Genomic DNA, 24,884 nt, shown 5'->3' with positions numbered 1-24,884 from the left:
CATACTCATGAACATTCTTAAATGATGGGTGGATATGAGTGTTGCCCACACATGGAATGTCAAAGAAATACTCCCTGGTTCCGTGCTCCTGGGTCATCATGTGATTCTGAACAACAAACGGCATTTTTCAAAAATCAGAAAGTTACTTATTGTCTTGACTGTACCTGCTCAAGTGAACCTTAATTTCATGAAGTAATAAAGGGAAATTATTTTTGGAAAACTGAAAGTAACATGCTTTTGTGTCATATATTTATTTTCAAAAATGGAAAAATTACAAAAATAATTGTTTGGTGTGAGGAAACATTTTGAGGTAGTTTTTCGGTTAAAACGTGGAGTGTAAAGTTTTCTAGAAAATTTATGGGAACTTTATTTCTAGAAAGTTAATTGGATTTCTTACATATTTAGTGGAAGTGGGAGTCAGAAGGAGCTGTTTTCTGAAAACAGTGGTGCAAAACCCCATAATAGGAGCATGTAATAGGGCTCCAAACCAAAACGCAAAATCCATCTAAATGATGTTGAAAAATATAATATGTGATAATATCAGTGAAGCTTTCTTCTTGTTTTCTCACAGGAGTTAGCAATCTGCCTAGCACTTTTGGCTTTTCTTATACTTCACTACATCTGGCGTCAGATTCAGTGCTTGGTTTTTGCTTTAATGGGTAGGAAATATTTTCTTTTCCCTTCACTAACATCTCATGCAGTTTCTTCCATAATGTTCCTACTCTATAGGCTTAGAGATAAATTTCTCCCCAACTTTGAGGCTCAGCCATTGAACAAGAACCAAGTTCTAGATAATACTCATGGCTTCAAGCTCCCTACAGTGCAATCACCTCAAGGTGCCTTCCTGAGGAGAATTGCTCCATTGTCTAATGCTGCATGGAAGGGAATCCTGACTCAGAACAGTGACTCAGTGGGCAATTATTCAGTAATCCAGTAAGAGTGGACCCTCCAAAAGGGCCATGAGGGGAGGCCAGTTTCAAAAGGCGTCAATAGTGCTGTGAGGATTCACTGCTCTTAAAGCAGAGGGAGGACCAGCAAAGGACTAGTTCAGGAATATGTACAGTTTCCATAGATTAAGTAGCTACATTTCATTTGCTTACCCCAGAGGCACCCAGGCTGTGGCCGGATGACTCCTGTCAAAGATCCGCAGGCAATTCTTGCGCTGGTGGGCAGGTGGGCCAGGTGACTTCTCAGTTCTCTTTGAACCCTCAGACTCTACAGTCTTTCCTGAGAGAGGAGATCTCTGAGGGAAGGGTATCCTGGGTGCAGCACCATCAAGGGGATTTCAGCCAGGTGAGATCTAAATGAATAAAAAGCAGGAAGATCAATGTTCATCCACCAGACATAAAGAATGAGAACCAAAGAAAAGTCATAAAACCAACAGCCTTTATTTTTGAGACACCTTTCTCATAGCCAAGCCTTTTCTTAATGACTGTTACAAGATTTGCATAGGAACTGACATCTTACTCCTTTAACAGCCTTTTGAAGATTATCAGTTTGATAATATTTAAAGATTCAAACCTCCTGTACTTTTGAGTAAATGACCCTGCTGGACCTGAGGCCCAGCTCCCTGTGCCTGTAGCTCAGAAGCAATTCAGGGCGACTGGTGCTGAAAGGCCTCAGCTATTTCTGCCTCATTGACTTTTTCCTGGGTTGACATTGACTCTTCTGGAAGCTCCCATCAGAGTTCCTTTCTGCCTCATTAGCTGTCCGTTCAGCAATGACAGTAGGATCTCCAGGGGTCCCTGTGATGTCACCAGTCGGTGACTAGGATCTGCCCCCAATTTCTAATAGTCAGCCAGAAATCTGTGTACCCTAGAATGTTCCTAGTGTCCTTAGAGTCTGCTCATGATTTGTGGCGAAGAGCAGTGGGTGGAAGCATTGGCCATGGACTCAGTGGGGCAAATGGGGGAGAGAGAAAACTGCATATTTTATGGGAATATCATGAATAACTGTGGATCTGAATAATTGTCTGAAGAGTTCAGTTTACATTCTGAGAATTCAGGTTTGGGGCTTTGTTGCCATGGAATGCTTCTCTGAGGCTGCAGGGGGAGAGTCATGCTTCTTGTCCGCCATCCACTGAGCCCATGTCATGTACCCCGACATTCACATGCCTGTCTGCTAAGATAAGGGTGAGACAGATGGGAGTGCTCTGGAGTAAGTGATTGGCATTCCCTGTTGCAAAGAATATGGACAGATCAATAGACACCTCACCATAGTATCAGATTCCTGGCCTCTGTGGATTTTTTGCAGGCCTGCTTTACTTTCACCACCTCAGAACCCAACTCACTAAATTAGTATTTGTCCAATGCAAGGTTAGCTTATTAGAATTTCACACTTTATCCTTAGTCTTTCCCTGGACATTTAGGATGTGATACAAAAGCTCTCCTTGATTCCCGGGTGGTCTTACCTCTCTTTACTATGTGTCAGGGAATAAGCTTGCCTGAGAATCTCAAGCATCTCAGGCTTACCTACGGATCTGTAAACTCAGTTCAGTCACCTTCAGACTTTTAGGAAGGCAAATGTTCTGTCTCCAGGTGCTTTCTTCACAGCCATTCACACAGTGAAACCTGCCGTTGCCTTTGCTGCCTGTGATTTCTGATACCATACAATCTCCACTTTGTCCCGTGCCTTCTCTCTTCACCTAAGCACACAGGCAATCCCCATCAGTGGCAAACTGGGATTCTGCTTTTTGTTAGATCAGACAAGCATTGTTGCCTTTCCCACCCTCTTTCTTGAAAAAAATAAATTTCTCAACAAGGTTTGGCTTCAGCCTTGTGGCAAAACTGAATTCCATAGAAGAGAGACTCTTCTGCAGGATGCACTTTGAATCCTGTAACATCCTATTTCTCCCAGAAAACCCCGTGAAAGCCCCTGGACACGAACTGGTCTTTAGCTGCAAAATTGCCCTCTAAGTTTCCACCTTTCTAGGCCATATCTGCTGTATGTTCAGTCAATGCAAAGAGAGTTTGGGGGAAATAACATTTGATCTACTTCATGTATTAATGTTTACATTTATTTTGAAAAGGTGACATCACACCCTAGTCAATCTTAGAGGACAGGGCAGTAATAAGGTGGGAAGAAGGCAGGTCAGCTGCCCTTGGAAAGCAATCTCTGTGAGCCTCACCTCCTGGGCATGCCTTGTATGGCCATTTCTGGGTCCAGTCTGCTTCCCTCCATTGCCCTTCCTGAACTTCCTATACAACTTACATGCAAATTACACCTGGGTGCTAAGACAAGGACGACTCCTACCACCCACATTCATGGACAGTTGAGTATTTTATTGGGGATATATGTGGCAGTTAGATTTTTCCAGAAGTGGGAGCAGCAACAATGAAAGACCCTCCCTGTTCCCCTTCCTCCCTCCCTAATGAGGCTTAGTGGCCTTGTATGGAAGAATTTGTCCAAAGTGTTTAAGGGGAGCTGTTCAGGGAACAGGGATTTCCAGAGAAATGTCTTCCTATTTGGTGGATTAAGTAGGCAGCTGCTCCGGGTGACACCTGAGCTGGACCATGGCAGCTGCCCCAAGGTCAGAGTATCTTCCATTCACCCCACCCCACACCCCAGTCAGAATCCGTTGCTTTGGAGATAGGAACTTTGACATTAAAATCGCTGCAATTTCTGCCTCTTTAAAGAACCTCAACTCATATATTTCACCAGAGTATGAAGTTGGGTTACCAGAGTATGAAGTTGTGGTTATAAGAGAACCTAGAAGATTTACTGTATCATAGCTCCTTGTTTAAGAATAGAATATCTACTTTTCACATTCCATTCTTCAAGACTGAAAATAGACAAACAAGGTGGGTAGAAATTCTGCCAAGTCTAGGGCACTGGAAGGATCCATGAAATTAGTAAAAAGGACTTAGGTTCCTGCCTGCCACTTCTCTGCACTAACTTTGGGCATTTACTTTCTTTGAGCCTCAGTTTTCTCACTGGGAAGATGAAGCAACTATTCAAAGAAAAGATTCATTGATTTACACAGTGGAGAGTGAAACATTTAGTACTAAGAATTGTATAAATTATCCCAGGATGTTTTCACTGAGAGGGTTACAGACTCAGCCCTGACACAAGCCACGCTAAGGGACAATAGTAACAGGTTTTCAGTGAAATAGACAGCCCATCGCATTTCTCAAAATACATGTCTTACCTTGAAGCTCTTCCATAAATGTCCACTTCCAACTCTTCCAAATCTCTTCCTAGGCACCCTTTCAGCTGAATGTTTACACAGCTGCGATTACCCCTTTTGATGCCATAAACTCCATTAAAATCCATGATGGCTCAACTCTAAAATCCACCTAAGGGCACTTACAGACCTCACTGCCCAGTAGAGCAAATTCTTAGAATGTACACGGTAGAGGTAATCACAGAATACTAGATGAATGAAGAGATGAACGATATGTGGTTTAAAAATATACCTAAGTGTTATAGCTCAATCAGTTTTGACAAATATGTAGCCTTATACAGCCACTACCGCAATTAAGATGTAGAATATTTCCATTACTCTACAAAGTGCCCTCGTGTGCCTTTGCACTTAATCCCCTCCTTGCATCCCGGTGGGTACTGTGTCAATCTTTTACATGTTAGCCATTCTAATGGATGTGTATTCTATGTCATTTAATTTGCATTTCTCCAATGACTACTGATGTTTAGCATCTTTTCCTGTGCTTCTAAGTCATTTTAATATTTTCTTTGATGAAGTATCTGTTCACTATTGCCCAATTTCTTTGGGTTGTTTATCTTATTAGAGAGTTGTAAAAGTACTTTATGTTATTTTGGATAAAACTCCCTTATCAAACATATTTTGCAAATATTTTCTCCCAGTTGAAGGGCAAAGATTTTTAGTTTTGATGAAGTTCAATTTGTCATTTTTTCCCTTATGCTTTGTGTTTTTTGTGTTTTAAGAAATCTTTGCTTAACTGAAAAATCACAAGGATTTTCTCTCATTTTCTTCTAGAATTTTTATAGTGTCAACTCTTAAATTAGATCTAAGATCATTTTAAGTTAATTTTTGTATTGTGAGATAAGGATTGAGGATTTTTTTTGTCTGCTTATTTTCTATATAGATATTTGTTCCATCACTATTTATTGAAAAGGCTATCTTTCCCCCAGTGAAATACCTTGATGACTTTGTAGAAATTGAAATGACCATATATGTTCAGGTCTACTTGTAGACTCTCTACTTTGAACCATTGATCTGTATGTTTGTCCCTCTACCAACACCACACTGTCTTGATTACTATAGCTTTATAGAAGTCTCTAAAATCAGGTAATGTAAGTCCTCCACTTTATTGGTTTTATTTGGCTTTATTGGTTTTCTCTCTCTCTCTCTCTCTTTTTTTGTGAATTTTCTATTTCATTCATCTTTATTCTTTATTATTTTCATCCTTATGCTTATTTTGGGTTTAATTTTCTCTTCTCTTTCTAGTTTCTTAGAGTGAAAACTTGAATTATTGATTTGAAATCTTTCTTTTTTTCTAATATAAGCTCTTAATGCTATAAATTTTCTTCTAATCACTGCTTTAACTGAATCCCACAAGATTTGATATGTTGTATTTTCACTTTCATTTAATTCAGAATATTTTCTAATTTCCCTTGGGATTTGTTCTCTGGCCCATGAGTTGATGAGTAGTGTTTATTTTCTAGATATTTGGAGATTTTCCAGATATCCTTCTATTTGATTTCTGGTTTGATTCTTCTGTGGAGAGAGAATACTCTTTATATGATCTCAATCCTTTTAAATTTAAGATATGTTTTATGGACGGGTGCCTGGGTGGCTCAGTTGGTTAAGCGACTGCCTTCGGCTCAGGTCATGATCCTGGAGTCCTGGGATCGAGTCCCTCATCGGGCTCCCTGCTCAGTGGGGAGTCTGCTTCTCCCTCTGACCCTCCTCCCTCTCATGCTCTCTGTCTCTCATTCTCTCTCTCGCAAATAAATAAAATCTTAAAAAAAAAAATTTAAGATGTATTTTATGGCCCAGAATACAATCAACCTTGGTGAATGTTCCACATGCACTTGAAAACATTGTATTTTCTGATGTTGTTGGGTGAGTGTTCTATAAATGTCAATTAGGTTGGTTAATTGATAGTGTTGTTCAAGTCTATGATATCCTTACTGATTTTCTGTTGACTTGTTTTACCAATTGCTGAGAAAAGAAGTTTGAGATCTCTGATTATAACTGTGGGTTTGTGTATTTATCCTTGAAATTATATCACTTTTGCCTCATGCATTTGAAACTCTGTTTAGGTGCATTCACATTTAGCATTGTTCTATTGTCTTGAAGAATTTATCCCAAGATAAATGGTAAGCAAAACAAAATTCTTTTCTATCTCTCTCTTTTGTGTGTGTCTGCCTGCTTTAATGGGTATAATGGGTAATGAGGAGGGTCCTCATACACACATAATCTTTTAAGGTAGCTTAGCACAGTTAGAAGAAAGGTGGGGAGAGCCTAGAGGAGAAAGGTGCTGACAATCCTTAAGGTGTACCAAGTGTCTGGCAATGGGGAAGGCCTCATAGCCCCAGTTCCTTCCCAAGCAATGTACAGGGCCAAGCATAGCAGGAGCTGAGATAGCTGACGTATCTAATGCTTTTAAGTGACTAGGCTGAACTTTATGATTCAATTACTAGTTGTCACTGGTCTATGGTGCCCTATTTTTAGTTCTGATGTAAATTGCTGTATAAGCTAATGTCTCTGTATATTTTCATGACACACTTATGCCCTAATGCACTCCTTGTCTTATCTAAACCAGTTGTCACAGAACTGCAGAGGCTACCCTATCATGGGCCAGGGACTTACAGCACCAAGCTGTCTTCTTGACTAAGAAGATCCAAGATTCCCAACCCAAGTGTTGACAAGCAGGTGTACACGGTCCCTTCTACTGTCTCAAGTGTTTCCAGATTCTTCCTATCTAGCATATCATGGGCTCAGGCACAGAACCTAGGAAACACATGGGTCCCCTACACCTTTGAGCTCTTCACTCTAAAATAGCAGAAGGGATGTGTGGAAATCAAGGCCAGTGGGCAAGTGTCACCAAGGAAAACCAGCCCATACCATCTTAGTCCCCAATTCAGGCACTATAAATGTTATCCTGTGAGGTTACAAAGTGCGCCCAGAGAAAAATAAAAACATTTCATGAGAGAGAGAATGGGGGAGGAGAAAGGAGGGAGAAAAAAGAAAGAGGAAGGAAGGAAGGAAGGAAGGAAGGAAGGGAGGAAGGAAGGGAGGAAGGAAGGAAACCAGCCTATGGTTTAACAAGCACGGGCTAGCAGAGTCTTTTCCCTTCTTGAAGGGTTTATTTCCTAGGTTCTCAGAAACCAATATATGTGTCCCCAGATCTAAGACTTTATTGAATTTCTCATCATCCCAAGATTCGGTCTCCTATAAAATATTCGTATTTTCCTAAACCAGGATGAACATTAGGCCAAAGTTCCGAGGAAAAGCAGCATGTGGAACTCTGAGTCTCCACAAGTGTCACATGCAAAAAGATGAAATCATTTTCATGCAAATGATCTTTGAGACCAAACCATTCATTCTGATTTCCAGGGTAATATCAACTCTAGTTGCCACTTGAGACTGAGAGGTGAGAGATATTGGAGGCTAGAGGGCAGGAAAGCTGATTTTCTGAGTGAGATTAATCTCACAAGGTATTAGAGAACATTTTAAAAAATAAAGCAGGAGACCAAGAACATGATTTCCCATGAGTGTGACTATGGGTCCTGTGTTCTTTGAAATGACCTATTTAATTTTCTAAAACAAACTGAAATGAATGAAAATTTAACTATGTTCTCTAAATTTAATTGAGGGATTCAGGGTGTCAGATTATTTTCAAACAGAAATCCCTACTGAGAGCGACTTGTATTTTTTACAAATTAGGAGATTCAAGCTTACAAATCCCTGATATGCCAGCGCCCTGACTGTGCTGGAATTTAAGCTCGGTAAAAATAGAGAGAAAATTGATCAGGGCTCAGGACTGGCCTACATTTACTGCATAACACTGTCCAGGACTTAATAACTCTAGCAATTATAAGAAGTTATGATAATAAAATGCAGTCATTTTACATAGAAAAAGCTATAGGAGAGAGTAAGGTTTTTCTTAAGGAAGTTTTAATGAGACCATTACATTAACATTATTAATGCTTTTTCATTTGTATTCTTCAACTATAATTCTTTTTCTGGCCTTTTTTTTTTCCTGGTGGGAAAGTGACATTCTAATAACTGTCAATTTGGGGGCTTTCCTAAAAGGACAAAAAATATCTCTACTAAAACTGTAGGCTATATTTCTCAGGATGAAATAGCATGCTTGGTAGATGTTATTTTAATAGGAAGCTAAAATGGATGTATCCATTTTAAAGAGGGAAATATAAGTTGTGTGTGAGCAGTATAATGCATTCATTTCCCCTGGCAACCTGTGCCTACAGCCCTACAATTCTGTGAAAACAGTAAGGCAGGCACCAGGGAGAGCTCTCTGGGGGAGTTGTTACAACATAGCTAGTTGAGTTCTGCTCCCTGTGTCTTAAAACTGTTTTATTATTCTGATTTAACCTCAGACCCTTGCTAGTATTGTACATAATGTGGACTTTTTTTCTGTCTTTGTTTACATATCTTAGTGAATTCCATGAAATGCCTTTTCTCCCACTTCAACCCACAAAGAATTAATCCAGCACCTTGTTAATGCATCTGAGAAACCAATGCCACGTGGCAGTGCTGTAACTAATGTGTGTTCGCTGCTTTATCATTTACAAAGTCTTCCACAGAGGTTCTCTCATTCAAACCTCACAACAACCCTGTACAGTAGAATCATGATGCTTGCACATTTTATGGCGGAGGATCATAGAGGATGCGCGACTTGCTCAAGGTCACAGAGCAGCGGGAGCTTAGAGCCCCGTGATCCCTTGCGCTTCGCCAAGGAGCGTGAGCATGCAATATACTATACACCAAGCTCGCATCTAGGAAAAGCGAGTGAATCCCCACTTTACCCGGGTTGATGACTGAAGCGAAAATAGTGTGCGCAGGGGCTCCCCTGCTTTGACTCACCACTCCTGACGCACTGGCACAGCTTCACGAGGGCAGAGAGAGGTCGTTTCTAGGCCTCCACTGCTCGCAGGCCCGTGGCTGACCATTGCCCGACAGTACCCTGACCCTTTAGTTGCACCCCACACTGCTGACCAACCTGCCTCTCTCAGTCTGACTTCCAATGGTGGAACTGGCCCCTCCTGTGAGTCTCACACGCTCAACAGCACTAGGTTTTCTCTTTGGATTTGTGGTCACTGTTAATCACTCTCAGCACTCTCGTTAGAGGTACTTTGAGCAAGGTCCTCAGCCTTCCTGAGCCTGAGGTTTCTCATCTATAGGTTGGGCATAATAATACTAGCAACCTCCTAAGACCCTAGAAAAGGACCTGTTTGGCCTATTTGCCTAACACAAGGCACAGAAGCTCCTGTCTGTGAGGAATTAATGATCTAATTAGCTGTTTTTTGTAATTCAGTACTTCTTTCAGAGTGGGTGAGAACACACACTCTATACTGAACACACAATCATCGGGTCCATATCTGAGAAGAAGGCTGGCTTTAAGTTTTTTGCCAGGCTGTGATACCAACGTTTTAGCTTCTTCCTGCTCCCCACCCGGACTCCATCAATGCCTAAATACCATGTTTGAAACAAACCAAATAGTATACGCCATAAATCTTACTCTGGGTTAAGAAAAAGTGAATGAGTTTTATTTCTTTTTGCTTCAGAAGTCTGAGGAAATTACTCTGGTCTCTGGTCTCCCCTTAATAAGAAGCAGCGTTAGTGACAACAAAGCCCCCAAATTAAATCCCTTCACCCATTTCTTTTCTTTCTTTCTTTTTTTTTTAAGATTGATTTGTTTGTTTTGGAGAGTGAGAGAGAGAGAGAAAGAGTGTGGGGGGGAAAGACAGAGGGAGTGGGAGAGAGAATCTCAAGCAGACATCCCGCTGAGTGCAGAGCCCAAAGACGTCCACAGGGCTGGATCCCCGGGCCCCGAGATCATGACCTGAGCTGAAATTGAGAGATGGACACTTAAACAGTTGAGCCACCCAGGCGCCCCTCCCTTTACCCATTTCTTTACTTAGTGTGTACAGCTGCAGATCCTCCCAAGAAAAAATGCTTTTAGTAGGTGTTTTCCTTCTATAGATCTTTTGGAGTATACTTACTTTCTTCTTCCTCTAGCATTCATGGAGACTGTGCTATATTTACACAGCTCCGTGCTTCCTAATGCCTCTTCGTTGCTCCACCACCAAGCAGAAAAGTCTGTGTTCCTGTGAAAGAAATGCCCATGGTGGAAGACCTGCCCAGCAGAATTTCCAGGGCTTAGACCCTTGGCTGTGAATTACAGACCAGGCCCCACTTATTCCTCAGAGACTGATGCATGGCTCAGGCTCTTGGGCGTACTCTCTTTTCCAGTCTGGAATCCATAATGCGTAAGCTATCCAAGGGCCTGAGGTTCAGGAATGCTAAGTAGGGAGCAGGCCAGTGCTTGAGTTTAGTCTTTCTGAATAAGCATTCTAAGCATGACCTCAGCAATCCCACTCACACCTGTTTCCAGCATCTGGCTTTGATTCTCTGATGCAGCCTAGCAGGTTCAGGGTAGAAGCAGGGTGGTTGCCCACTCAGCAGCCTCAAGTCTAGCTTTATCCCTTCTATCCACATTCCTTTAAGGCAAATGGATTTCATTATAGATGGGCAAGGATCCTTTTGAATTGGCCAAGGAGGACTGGCATTTAACAGGTGGTAATAACCCGATCCTTCTGTCAGGTTGAATTTGTGATTGGCATTCACAGTAGCAGAGAGGAGATGGAGGCCCAAGGGTGGGGGCTTGGACACAAATTTCCTCACTGCTCCCAATATCCTCCAATGGCCTGACATAGTGGCTCCCATGTCCACCGCAGCTGTCCCTCAGGATAAGACACGGACATTTCCATGCTATGTGGCAGGGGTGTACATTAAGCCATCAGCATCCATTAATGTCTTAGTTGTAATTCAGTTTATCAGATACATTACTATCACCTGGATAAGCTAAGGAAATGGAACACAGGCAGGTAAATGATAATGGACCAGGATCACTGGAGGTGGAAAGAATGATCATTTGGGGAAAAGCAGATGATGGCACCTCATGGAGCCCCTAGGAAGCCCCGAGGAAGCTTGAGGGCACTGGTTACTGATCAGAGAGCTCACCCTTTCACTTGGGGCCAGCTAAAAAAATATTTTCCCTCTTAAATGTGACTACCGAGGCTTGTGCCAGAGTGAATACCAGGAAAGCATCTGTTTGGTTTTGTTCGGTCAGTGAACCATGTGGCAGGGTGCATTTAGGTAAAGGGGGCTGCTGCTATTGCCCCCACGCTAAGAGCATGTTCACTAAACTGCACCCAGTTAGATCCCCTCTGCTAAGTGCCCAGGGACACATCTGGCTTCATTTGAGCACTGAAGGCAGTTTCATGCTTTGATTATCAAGAATTTTGCCACAGGAAGCATGTTGGCTTAAAAAAAATCACATTTAGCAAAAAAATCAAGCCAAAGACTCCATTGAGCATTTCATGCTCTTTTCTTTGACACTTTCCTACTAAAAAGTAGCCTTCGGTTAAGAGCAACAGGTTTGTGTGTCCTTAGAGACCAAAAAGGTAACATTAATGAAAAAGCAAGCCAGGTAAAAGAAAAATGTTAATAAAAGCATAAATACAAGATTTAGTTTGCCTTCCTCTTTAATCTGAGCATAGCATCTATACAAGCACAACAAAAAAGGACACTGAAACCAGCCTTGCAGCAGAGAAGGCAAAAGGGAGTAGTGAGCACGATGGAAATCAGGAAAGAGAGAGAGCATACCCAGTCCAAGGGGACAAAGAGCAGGGGCTCTCCACACAGGTGCTGGATTGCTACATTTCTGCTTTGTCAAGAGAACCTGCAAATCCAGATTTTAATGTGAAGTTTCCTATTTTTTCCCCTAATTTGTAATTGTGGCAAAACCCACATAACATAAAAATTACCATTTTAACCATTTCTGAGCATATAGTTCAGTAGTCTTAGTATATTCACATTGTTGTACAACCAATCTCCAGAATTTTTTCATCTCGCGAAACTGAAACTCTGTACCCATTAAAAAACAATTCCCCATTTTCCCTTCCTTCCCCCAGCCCCTGGCAACCTCCATCCTACTTTCTGTTTCTATGAGTTTGACTACTCTAGATACTTCCTGTATTCTGTAAGTGGAATCACAGAATATTTGTCATTTTGTGACTGGCTTATTTCACTTAGCATAATGTCCTCAAGGTTCATCCATGTTGTAGCAGGTGTCAGAATTTTCTTCCTTTATGAAGCTGAATAATATTCTATTATATGTGTATGCTACATTTTATTAATCCATCCATCCATTGACAAACACTTGGGTTGCTTCCACTCTTGGTTATTGTTAATAGTGCTCCTATGAACATAGGTGTGCAAATATCTGTATGAGTCTCTGCTTTCAACTCTTTTGGGTATATGCCCAAAAGTGGACTTGATGGATCATGTGGTAATTCTATGTTTAATTTTTTGAGGAACTGCCACACTGTTTTCCATACCAGCTGCACCATTTTACATTCCTACCAACAGTGCACAAGGGCTTCTCTTTCTCCACATCCTTGCTCCTGATTTTTTAATGTTGCAACTAATTCGAGTTTTTGTCAAAATACCACTCAGCCACACAGTTCAGACCAAGCAAACACTGTCCATAACCTGGAACTGTCCTGTGCACAGAGACAGATGTCCACAAGCCTCTGGAAGAATGCATGCTCCTTAATCTCCATCAATAACAAATGATTCTAGATGACATCATTTGTCAAGGCTGATGCTAGCACATCATGCAGCTTTGGGTGGAAGAACCTCTCATCACCCTACTCTTCTACAGAGTAAAACCCTTGTACCATAATCTGACATTATTTTTTTTCCTCTCAAAAAACATTTGATAGTAACAGGAAAAAAAATCCAAGAAAAGATTTTGTTTCTGCGTGGATCTGGTTCATGAATACCCGGCATTCCTGGTCAAGGTCATCTAAGAAAAATAGTCTTTCTCCTAAGCAAATGTATGTCACTCCCCTCTATGGTCTTTTGTGGATCTTGACTGAATTGCATCTTGCAGCTGAGACAGGGAAAATGCTGCCTCCCTAGTCCATTTCCTGCTTGTATTTTATGACTAAAATTCATTTCTCAAATTATCTGAAGTCCCATGCTGATACAGCATAGTATTAGGTGAGGTTTGTAAGTTTGGTCACTTGAGAAAAATGTGTAAAATGTAGACGTAATAAGGGACTAATAATCCTTTCTTCATCTTTTTATACATCTCAAAGTAGACTGAAATGCAGGACAAACTCAAAGGCAGGTAGGGAAGTTCAGTGCTTGTCATTTTCTGTCCTTTGTTCAGCTTCATGGAACATCTGTATTCCCAAGAAATAGCATTTCCTGTGATAGAGGAGAACTAGCATTTGGAAAACTATTTAAAGGAATACGTATATACAATTCTATTTGAGGAAGGCTATAGGAAAAATGTCTGCTTATGATTTAATGGGCTGTACTTAGAGAAAGGAGGTTTCTAAATCTTTATCTCATTCTTCCTTTAGGAAAGAGCCATATATAAAGTTGGGCTACTTCGGAGATACACTGGGCAGGTCATGAATAATCATGATTACAATATGCCACAGGAATTAAATCCTATAATAACCAATTCTGACAAGATGAGCATTGCAAATATAATAATCTTTCCTTACAGGGGGTCACTGCTCTTGTATATAGTTCCTCATAAGCAGTCCCCAGGTGATTCTACATGGTAGGGGAGCCTCTTCACTAATGTAAGAAGAACGGAAGGAAGGAGGGAGGAGAAGGGAAGGGAGAAGAGGAAAGAAGGAAATGCATATTTTTAAAACACTTAATATAAGTGAGGCATGTGCAAAATGCTTTAGGTGTATTACTTTATTTATTCAGTACTTACAACAGCCTTGTGAGATAGGGTCTCATCTCTATTTTACAAAAAGAAAAACCTTAGTTTTTAAAGTCAGAGGTTAACTGACCTATCCAAGTCATACAGCTAGTAAGTGGTTAGTCTGGGATTCTGTGCCAGGCTCAACATTTTTGGCATAGAACTTCTTTGCTGAGATGGTTGGTGGGTCCCCAAGTTTACATAAACAAGACCAAGGAGATGGTGTAGTCACCTGAAAATACTCAGGATAAATCTCTGCTCTTGGCACCCACTCTGGCACTGGCCTTTCTTCTCTGAAAGACAGCATCTGTCCATGTCATTTAGAAGGAAATCTAACAACTGCATGAAAACACGGGGATGTAAAAGGAGAAACCTCAACAACTTGATACCAAGTTTTGAAGGCTGTCAGGTGACTAAGAGCTAGAATGTTTTCAATGGAAGATAGATTTTCATCTCAAGCACAGGAAAGCACAAAAATATATACAAATCCCAAAAGCAGTACCAAATGGTTTGTTAGCCAGCCGCAGTTTTGCAAAGATTATAGCCCTCTACAGAAAATACCTTACCCAACTAGTTTTGCCCTTTAGACAGAACAGCTGTCATGGAAGATTCCTCCTGATTAGGGACTGCTTTCAAAAGAGGCTACAAAATGCACACTCATGGTCTGTATGTTTAGGCAGAATTCGGTATTTACTCCTATAAAATGGGTAGAAAAAGTCTTCTACAGATCATTGATATGTCCAGATCACTTGGATTGGGGGTTTATTTGGTTGTTTTTTATTTTGTTTGTTTTATTTTGGTTTGGTTTGGTTTTTGGTTTTAGGATTAGTTAAAGTGACTACAGTTGGGAAGAGAATAGTTTGATGTGCATAAAAAGGCACAGGATTCTATCAGGATCTTGTTTTTTCTACACCAACTTCAAGGACACAGAGGCATCTAACCCATTACCAATAGGATCTAATAGCATAATAGCAGCCTTTTTTAAAAAGCCCAATTTCACTTGATGTCTCAACTATTCCTTCATGGAAAACTACTTGCTTTGGTTTTATTCTACTGTGACTAAGTATGATTTCATGGCCCTTCTAAACTTTCTATCAAGGAACAACATGGCAGTTGGAAGGATAATCCCTAAACCATAAGGACTTGGGACGATTTTACTGAACTTGAAACATTACCCCAAAACATATATTTAGGGTAAAATCTGGGAAGGTGCAGGAAAAGCACTCATTTTTCACTCGAAACTGTTCAAGTGGCAACAACACAGCGTACTTACCAAAATTCTGCTTTGTCATGCCAGCTTTCTATCGTCCATTCACACAGCAGCTTCACAAAATCACCCCAGGCTTCTGCACTGAATGCATGTGCCTACCTCATTGCTTTGAAATCAGTGCCATTCTAATCCAGCGGGATAATTTTACAAGTGAAGTCATCAGAATATGTTAGCCTGTCTTCGGTAGCTCTAGGAAGAACTGTGTTTGTCAGAGTACCTTTAAATGTAAAGAGTCTGAGTATATACATCAAATTGCATTTCAGCAAGACTTCTTTATGATTGTCCCCCATTTATTATTTTTTAAACTCAGAACAACAGAAATTAATTTCACTTATGAGATTAGATTGATCAATTACTTCAAAATCACAAATGGTATCTGCCTGGTTTCTATAAAATATAGATACCCTCTATAGAGATATCTATATAAAAGATAGATATCTCTTTAGAAATTTTGATGTCATTAGATGTTATTGCCTAGAGAAAAAAAAGTCCTTTCACTCATGATTTGCTCAAAACTAAGCCTGCAGCTTTGCAAAAAAAAAAAAAATACTATCTACATATACATATATAATATACAGCACTGTGTGAGTTTAAGGTATAAGTGATTTGACTTAACATATGTTATGAAATAATGACCACAGTAAGTTTAGTTAACATCCATTATCTCATATTGATTCCAAAAAGAAAAAAAAATGGTTTTTTTCCCTTGTGATGAAAACTCTTAGGATCTACTTTCTTAACTTTCAAATATGTCAGACAGCAGTGTTAACTATAGTCATCATGTTGTACACTGTGGACTTTTCTAAAGGCAAATTCCTATTAGTTCAATGCCACTTTCATCTCAGTAAATCATATACAAGTGGACTTAAAAAAAAAATAGCCAGGACTCTTTCCCAAGAACTTCCCTCCACTGCATGCGTTACCGCTGCCCCTTTCTGGCTCATGAGCGTGAATTGTTTCATGGCTCTTGGCCATAGCCAAGACAGCCTGAGCTTGCTTTCCAGCCCTAATAATAATTATGTTCTATATAATAATTATTATTATTATCCTTTCTCCTGAGTAGAAAAGTGACTGGACCAACCCAAAAGGACTAGGCTCTTCTTCCTCTGATCCAGATTTTCTTCTATTGCAGATTGGATTTGAGGACCCTCCCCTCCAGGTACAGGCTGCAGCTTCAGGGAGTGGGAATGGAGCTGATTCTGAGCCAGCTCGTCATGTCTTCTCCTTTTCCTGGTTGAACTCCCTGAATGAATGATGTTCATTCCAGCTGCTGCCCTCGGTCTGCCTGGCTGAGATGCACACCAGCAGCAGGGAACCTAGATGAAATTAATATGATGCAGGTGATGAAAGGGACCTCTGAACAGGATTTCTGCAAAAAAACAAAAAACAAAAAACAAAAACAAAAAAAACCCCTTTAATTCCAGATGACTTTCCAGAGGGAAAACAATTTTGAGAAAATAGTTGCTGAAAGTATTGGAAAAAAGAAACTTGATCTTATGCAAATCTTTTATTGTGTGGGAAACATTATGAAGAGTATGTAGGTGTGATACGTGTGTGTGCATCCATAACAAGTGGCAAGTGTTGAAAAAGTGTGCACTACACTCTTGTCTCTGATAGGCACTGGCTTTTGTTATAATATCATAGTAGCTCTTACTCTCTTTCTTCTATAACAATGCAGTTGGTCAGTGAAATTCAGTATTCAGAAGTGACTAATTTATCAATATATGGACAAAAGGTAAATCATTGACCAAAGATATGAAACATTTTACAAAGGTTTCCTCTTTTCCATAACAGATGTCACTGGATGTATATCCAGAAATGTTCCTTAACTCTGGTGGCACTTTCATAGTCCAGAAGGCTGAAGGCCTAGGACATTTCTGGTGACATTTTTCTAATCTAAGATAGATGTGCAGATATCAAGCACTTAAATTGAAAAAGAATTTCCAACAGGAACTGTCTACTTTCTTATGTACCTACTGAGGCACCAGCCTGGTGAACTGTAGAATAACTGCATGTATTTAAATATATATACATACACAATACACATTTAAAATACATATATATATTTAAATCACCACCATAATGCCTCTTTCAAAACATAAGTATTACTTTATTCTGTATGGACTCTTAAATAAATGCTGTTTTTAACAACTTAGTCTTATAATGACTTATTCAGTGTTTCATGTGATCTTATTAGTACACTAGTCAAGTGTATTCAAAGGGTCCCAAAGGAAGAAGCATGTTCGTACTCCAAGTTAATTTTGGAGCATTAAATATTCAATTGAATTTTTGTAAGTTATAACCCAACTACCAAAGATAAATGCATTGTAAAACTAACTGGATGTGCCTGTTCCGTTTTAGAAATGTGTAGTTTATATGCTTAAGAACTACAGTGATTAGGATTGGTATAGACATAAATGAGAAGAGCATTTGTGAAGTTATTAAAGTCAAAATATTTTTTTTTGAAACATTTTCCCAGGTGCCATTTCATAGCAATTAAATTTGTTGCTTTAAGTGGAGAAGCTATCAAGTTTCTCCTATTAGAAGTAGGCCCTGGAAAATAGCATAGAAAAACTATATTTTATGGTACCAAAGTAGTAGCTTGATAAAGTGAGTCTTTCTCATACCACAGACAAAAACAAAAACAAGCAGTGTTGGCCCTATAGTTTGGAGGAATGCCCTGTGAACCCTTCTCCTCTTTGCCTTTCCTTTTGCCCCGCCCTCTACAATTATTTAACATCTTATAGTTAATCAGGGTTAGTTATTATTTCCATTATGAATTGATCTTCCATTCATAGAATTATCAAGTCTGAAAGCTGGAAGAAACTTCCTAAATTATTTAACTTAACCTCAGAGGAGTAATCTGAGGTACAGAGAGGCAATTGCAGTATCTGTGTAAGCCACTGGTGTATGTATGTATTTTTAGTAGGATATTAATGTAAGGAGTTTTGTTTTCTCTTGTGCTGAAGTCAGGGTGAAGGAAGCCAGGAGCTGAGAGTTTTACTCCTATGAACATTGAAAAGGAAAAATAAAGTCCTGATTACCTTTGCAGCTTTTATTAAAAATATAAATATCCAACATTCTTTTACACAACCAAATGGACCAAGGATTGGGAAAGATGTTTTATTACTGAAACGTTTACAAGGAAAGGTTGATTCAAAGAGCTTACAGATTTTGTTTCACCCACCCAAGAGAATGACATTCTCTTTGGCTCAGACCACAACAAAATAAATTGGGTGACTTCTGTCTGCTTCAAAACATTTCCTTCTGGGTCTATACTTTCTAAACACCATTAAAGACACCTGGAAATGAAAACTTAAAGTAGACAATACAAATAACATTTTGTTGCTGTTACTGCACGTGAATACACTTTGTGCATGCTAATTAAGTATAGGCTCTCTTGCGGTATATCGTCTAGGCTTCAAGCTATAAAAAAATAAACAAATGGTATCAGAGCAACGCTATGGTACGGAATACTGTAATTTTTTTTTAATTTTTTTGTGCTAAATGCTGCATCTTTTTGGCCAAACGCACCGTTTTATTTCCCAATAATCTCCATCAGTTTCCTGTTGCTGTGAGCTTGCTGCGCTAACTGTTCGGCCCTGGCCATTTCCAAGACTTCTCGGAGGAGGTGGAAGGTGAGATCCAGCGAGATGGGAGGTTCCTCGGATCGCCTCTCCCTCTCCGGTGTCTCTTGGCGGCTGCCAAGGGCATTCTCTGCTCCGCGCTCGGCGGGACCTGCGGGGCTGTCGAGCGGGCGCCGGGGCAGCGGCAGCTGCTGCAGCAACGCGCGGAAAAAGTTGGCGGCCGCCTCGTCCGGCGAAAGGCGGCTGCTGCTGCCGCCAGCGACAGGTGAAGAAGCGGGCAAGAGGGGCGCAGCGGGGCTCTTGTTGAGGTTACCCAGGCGGAGGAAATATTCCTCCCCCATGCGGAGCAGGACGGGCCGAGCCTGCGGCTGTTGCGGCTGCTGGGGCTGCGGCGGCAGCTGAAAGAAATCCAGGGGCTGGGGGTGCTGAGGGACCTGCCGGGCGCCCGGGATGGGCCCCCGGCTGACGAGGGCCCTGCATGGCGGGCAGGGCAGGAGAGCTACCAGCAGGACGCCCGCGGACAAGAGCAGCGGCAGCCGCATGTTAGGGGCGCTCGCTGAGGCAGAGAGGTGGGCGGAGAGCGGAATGAGAGAAGGGAAGAGAGAGAAAGAAAGAGTTGGTCAGAGTTTAGCTTAAATGGGAGGTGCACTCGGGGTCCTCCTACATGACACCCACAGACGTGCCTCAGGGGTTCGGGCAGGCACTGTCCGCGGTGCTGAAGCTTTCGAACTAGGACTTCTAGAGTTGGAGGGATGGGGGGTTGGGGGCAGGAAAGGGGACCACTACAGAGCTCAGCACCAAGCTCAGCCCCTCGTCTTGCTGGAGTGACCCTTCTTCTTCCGAGACCCTCGAAGGATCTCTGAGTCCCCTTTCTAACGATCCCCAAAACTGATTCCCCGAGCTCTAAAGAAGATCTACAAATTTTAGATCTCCCCCGCTCCCACCCCGCCCTTTCCGGATGTTTCCGCGTCGTCCTCCAAATTGAGAACTGCTGCCTCGTCCTCCTCTTTCTCCATCCCAGCCCTTGCGTCCTTCTCTCAGGGGTCGGGATCGATGGCGGGGACTGGTCTACAATGCCAGCGAGGAGTAACTGGCAGTTCCAAGAATGATTAGCAGCCGTCTAAGTTTGCTTTTGACACATGCCGGCTACTACCGGAATCTTGAGGCACAGTCAGCACACACACAGGCACGCACACACACTCACACTCACACACATGCCCTCACAGGGACACCCGGCTCCGCCGCGCACACCGTGGCAGCTCAGGCAATGCAAAGTTGGAGGCGCGGTTCCGTCTAGGCACTCCCTACCTTCTGAGGTGCTTCTGCAGGTGAGTGGGTCGCTGCCGCCTCTCTGCAGAGGAACGTCTCCGGGCTTTTTCAGGGGTTTTCTTCCCTCTCCTTTCTGTCCTCACTCTCTTTTTCTTCACCTCTTATCTTTCTCTTCAGTCTCTCAACGGACTTGGGCTCTGAGTTTCTCCACACCAGAGCCTGGAGTGGGATTTTATAGCGTCGACCCTCTTCAGAAACCACGCAGCATTTGCCTAATAAGCTGACGCTCTCTTGACAGCTCGATTGCGTGCTGCCTCTGCTCCTGCATAAATCATAGGGCCCTGCCAGAGAACGAGGGGCAGAGTTTTGCTATCTCAACACTGAATCTCACATCCAATTATATCAACAGATATTTATCGCCTCCTTGGTGACGTCAACGAGCCCGAAAATGGAAGGGCTTCTTATGACTTGTCCATTGACAAGAATTCTTGAATGAGATTTCCCAAGTGTGAAAACATACTGACCTCTTACTATGAAAGGTCAAATTTGGGGTCAGAAAGAGACATCGCATGAGAAGGTAGGGAAAAAGGAAATGCGAGGGACAGGGGGTCTATCAATGCACAGTCTTATGGGGAAAGCAGCAACCAGTTATAAGGGTTGAATCTGGATCCTCCTCTTTCCTCTCCCTCCTAACTTCTCTGACCAGTTGTCTCTGGCAACACCTCAGTATCTGAAAATATCCCTTTGCTAGAGACAAAGTGTCCAGTCAGCTTTCTGCCTGGTTAAGAATGGTGAACAAGGAGATGGGATTGTAGGGATATCTAGCTTTTAAGCCTCTACCTGCTTTTTCTTCCCAAGAGCAAATAAAGGAATTACGAGTCTGCAGAAGCAAGACCAATATGTCTCTTGAAATGAGGCTAAAGTTTTTAAAAATGATTGGCAGGAGCAGCTTCTGTGATGAAGTGGCCCAAACTAGGGTCAGTTGGGGATGCAGCAAGATTTTAAATTCCCCCAGAACTTCACTGCTCCTCCTTTGTCTCTCTTGTCAGAATCCAAATTAGAGAGAGAAAAGTTAAATAAGAGGTGCATGAGTTATACAATCTTCATTTGGTCTACTTGATGCAAACCCAATGAGAGAAGCATCCATTCTACCTTCCTATTCTATGTTGGGAAAGGCTTAAACTCCCTGATAACAGGGCTCAATGCATCAGTTACATATTTTCATTGATGAACATTGAGCCCATAAAAAGGTAATCTCATTCATTTTATTTCTAAATACTATCAACATCCATCATAGTATCCACATCAGGGATACCCAGATTGTTGTTTTTTGTTTTTGTCTTTGTTTTTTGTCATCTCTTTTTCCGAATTTAAATGCATGGAAACCTGATAAATACAAAAATGCTCTCTGCACTACCACAGAATGCAATGCTAAGCTTATAAAACCATACTCAAATTTCAAATTAAATTGACACTATCATGTAAGTAGGAGGCAGTTACCTCTAATTTTGTAGTTCAGAATGCAATTCCAAACTCTGGTGTCTGTTATTTAAATCAGCTTCTAGATAACCATGAGTTCTTTATCAGAAATCTCCTGTTGCTCATTTCTGGTTAGCTTTGCTGCTTCCTTTGTAGCTACATGACAAATGATGCAATACATATTTCAACTTCCATTTTGGGTCTATACTAATCCACAACTGCTCTTAGAAACAGAAGGAAGGTAGAAAGAGAAATGCTGGCAGTTTCCAGAGAATTCAGCCCATAGTTGGATCATTGTGCTATGGAATGTACTTTTAGATGAAACGTACATATGAGAACAAAGAAATGTCTTCTGGGAAAGATGTAGGTTGTTAATAGAAAATCAGAATTATATAGAAAATGGTTGAGCTTCTATAGGAAAGCAGTGTTTTATGTTTATAGGGGGCATACAGAACCTTGGTTTTTGTTATTGTGAGCTTTTTTTCCCTTTGAATGGATCTTAACTTTTTTGCTTACTTTCCTTTATGACCCCTTCACTGTCCCCAATGGCAGAATCAGCTTAGAGGTCAATCTGGAGGTGGAAGTAGATTTGGAAGAAGTTCAGGTAAATGGATACAGAAAGAGAACTAGGAAAGGGATAAGACCATGAGTTTAGCTGGGAAGGCCTGAGAGGTTCCTCCAGAGAAGACACATGTTTTGGACTCTGACTACCCCATACCCCTTCAGATCTCTCTCCTTTGGGCCATATGAAGGATGTTGTTTTAGTATAGCTCCCTCATCACTGTTGAATTCTTGCTGTGAGATTTTCCTGGAGTAGGTAGTTGGTGGGGGACAGAGTGGCTCTGAATAGGGGTGAGCACAAAAGGCCTGGATCCCAGAGGAGGAGGAACTGGGCAGAGCAGCCCTTACTTGTGATTTATCCAAAAGTAAGATCTCATCAAATCACTGGATATTTACATTAGAAATGACTTGAAGAGATCATTTGGTTTAAATGAGAACCAGAGAGATTAAGTGACTTACCTAGGTAATGGTAAAGTCAGAATTAGAATCCAATTCTTTTGACTAGCAGCCTGTACTATTTCTGTAATATAACAATACCCTTTGAACCTCCCCCCTTTTCTAGCAGAGACACACAAACAAATAGAAGTGAGAAGATGAAGTTAGATAAAGTGACACATTCACACACCAATCCTAGACTTTCCTTATATTAATAAATCTCTTAAGACATGAGAACACAGAGATTTTCTGTGCATGCTGATGCCCCAGCACCTGATCTTAAATCTCTGGGTGCACACACTGCAATTTACCTTTCAGCTGAATCTTGTAGTTATAACAGGAGGTTTTTAAATGTATTGCCAACTTATGATGCATTAATTTGATCTTCTACCTTAGTTCATATTGGAGAAAAAAGATCTTTGGATAAAATACAGAGTTATGTGGTTCTCAAAATAATGATATAAATGTGTGATTGGAGAAATAATATGATGCAGAGGACTTATATGTGCAGTAAACTAAATTTCCAAGTCCATAAAAATCACCACTGATAGATTCGATCCTACACGTAGGAATAACTAGTCATTGGAGAACCAACTTAAATGCTTTTAGAACCTAAGAACGCAACCCAAGGAACATGGGCATAAAAACAGGGATTATTTTACATTTTAAACCACACTTTTTCAATAAAAACATACTATAGGATATAGTTAAATTTTAAAAGACATGGCACAGTAGCCCAATAAATAAAGAAGTATCAGAAATAATAGGTAACTCCTGGGCTTATATCTGTCATCTGCATCTCCTTGCACTTTCAAGGAGTATCCCAACATGTGCTTCTATTAACAAAATTCATGGCAAACACAGTCTCCAAGTTTGCTAACTGAAACATTTGTTGAAAGGAATCTACCATCTCCAATGACAGTCTTTAAAAATGCCTAGGGTAGACAGATGTTTTGGTAACTGTTTGTGCTTCAGATAGATTAGTAACTGCCTTCAGCTTCCATAGGTAGGACTAGGGAAAGGAAATCAAACAGCACAAATACCTAACTGCTTCACCAGTAACAATAGCTTTTATTATCAAAGCCACTCATCCTCCTTGTAGAAACTTGGAAAACCAGAAAAGTATAAAGAAAAATATAAAATTCCTCAGATTCCAAAATTGAAAGATAATCTCAGTTAATATTTTGTGTCCCTTGAGAATTTTTCCTGAGCACATACATTTATGTAATTGAAATAACAATATGCTTTTATTTTGAATCTCTGCTTTAAAAAAAAAAAAAAAAAAACAAATCTCTCTTATTTAAAACTTAAAAGTCGTTGGTTGAAGGAATCTTTTCCAGATTCTGAGATTAAGTTTAGGACCTGTGCTCAATGCTCTCCTAACATCACGAATGTCCTCCATCATGGAGTTCACATTTTTAAATAGTTACTGGTACAATATGTATCTTCCTCTCTGGACTGTAAGCTGTGTGGCAGAGATTGAGTGTCTTTATCCACTTCCATATTCAATACTCACAGCCCTTAGCATAGTGCCAAAACATAGTAAATAACCAATACACCTTCTACATGGATGAACTGCATGAAGTATAGAAAGTGACCCATAAGCCTATAATCAAGAAATAACTAGATGAACATTTTATAACTAAAATGTTATAGTCTGCTTTTTTTTTGTTTAAAATATCTCAAACATTTTCCTATATCTAAAGTGACACCCATTTTATTGACTGCAAGGAGATGTATTACAATTTCTATATATTCATTATATATCACCATACTAATGACCTGCTTTTTAATTTTTCTTCTACATCTTGCCTTTGTACCTTTAAGTAATACATCTACAGAATCATTTCCTTATCTTTCAAATATAAATAAGATCTCTTAACTTCCAGATGGTAAATGAGAATATTAGTATCACTTCAGCTTTTCAAACAGCTTCCTGCACCTTGATCTCCCAGGCTCTCTCCTCTGTACTTTTACCTCTAGATTGTCAGTGTTAATCTTTTCATAATCATAGTTAAATCTTCTGTGTTTTGACATAGGTTGATCTAAAACTTAAAAAGCAATATAGTTTTTAATCATTGACTATGTAAAAGTTGTTTGCTGCGTAACCAAGTCATAGACTCTGATTATATTTCCTTTCTTGTTTTTGTTTTACCAAGTTATCTTTTTTATATTCAACAGTCTGATTTTTCCTAGAATTACTGTCTTAATTTTGTTCCTGTTTTTTTTTTTTTTTTCAGATTTTCTATCATGACAAGTAATCTATCAAGCCTCCCCCTCTTTTTTAGGACCCCTCTCCTTGAGCACTATAACGTGCTGCTT

At 40.5% G+C, this 24,884-nt stretch overlaps 2 protein-coding genes across 2 annotated transcripts in view; one reads left to right on the top strand and one right to left on the bottom strand.

Annotated features, from left to right (window-relative positions):
• Nucleotides 1–2,915, top strand: part of TRIM55 (tripartite motif containing 55) — a 28,184-nt gene extending 25,269 nt beyond the window's left edge. Inside the window, exons 10-11 of the mRNA XM_078071764.1 lie at nucleotides 572–659; nucleotides 2,857–2,915. Coding sequence (XP_077927890.1) covers nucleotides 572–659; nucleotides 2,857–2,915 — 147 coding nt within the window. The remainder of the gene's footprint in view (nucleotides 1–571; nucleotides 660–2,856) is intronic.
• Nucleotides 2,916–18,340: 15,425 nt separating this feature from the next.
• Nucleotides 18,341–20,475, bottom strand: CRH (corticotropin releasing hormone). Its single transcript, XM_036123508.2, has 2 exons — nucleotides 20,127–20,475; nucleotides 18,341–19,374 (listed from the first exon to the last, which is right to left on the bottom strand). Exon 2 carries the CDS (start codon nucleotides 19,358–19,360, stop codon nucleotides 18,770–18,772), a length of 591 nt encoding a protein of 196 aa, XP_035979401.1. The 5' UTR covers nucleotides 19,361–19,374; nucleotides 20,127–20,475; the 3' UTR covers nucleotides 18,341–18,769.
• Nucleotides 20,476–24,884: the final 4,409 nt, after the last annotated feature.

This window comes from Halichoerus grypus, chromosome 5, assembly GCF_964656455.1.
Source record: "Halichoerus grypus chromosome 5, mHalGry1.hap1.1, whole genome shotgun sequence".
NCBI classification, from domain to species: Eukaryota; Metazoa; Chordata; class Mammalia; order Carnivora; family Phocidae; genus Halichoerus; species Halichoerus grypus.
This window is presented reverse-complemented; position numbering and strand designations above follow the sequence as displayed.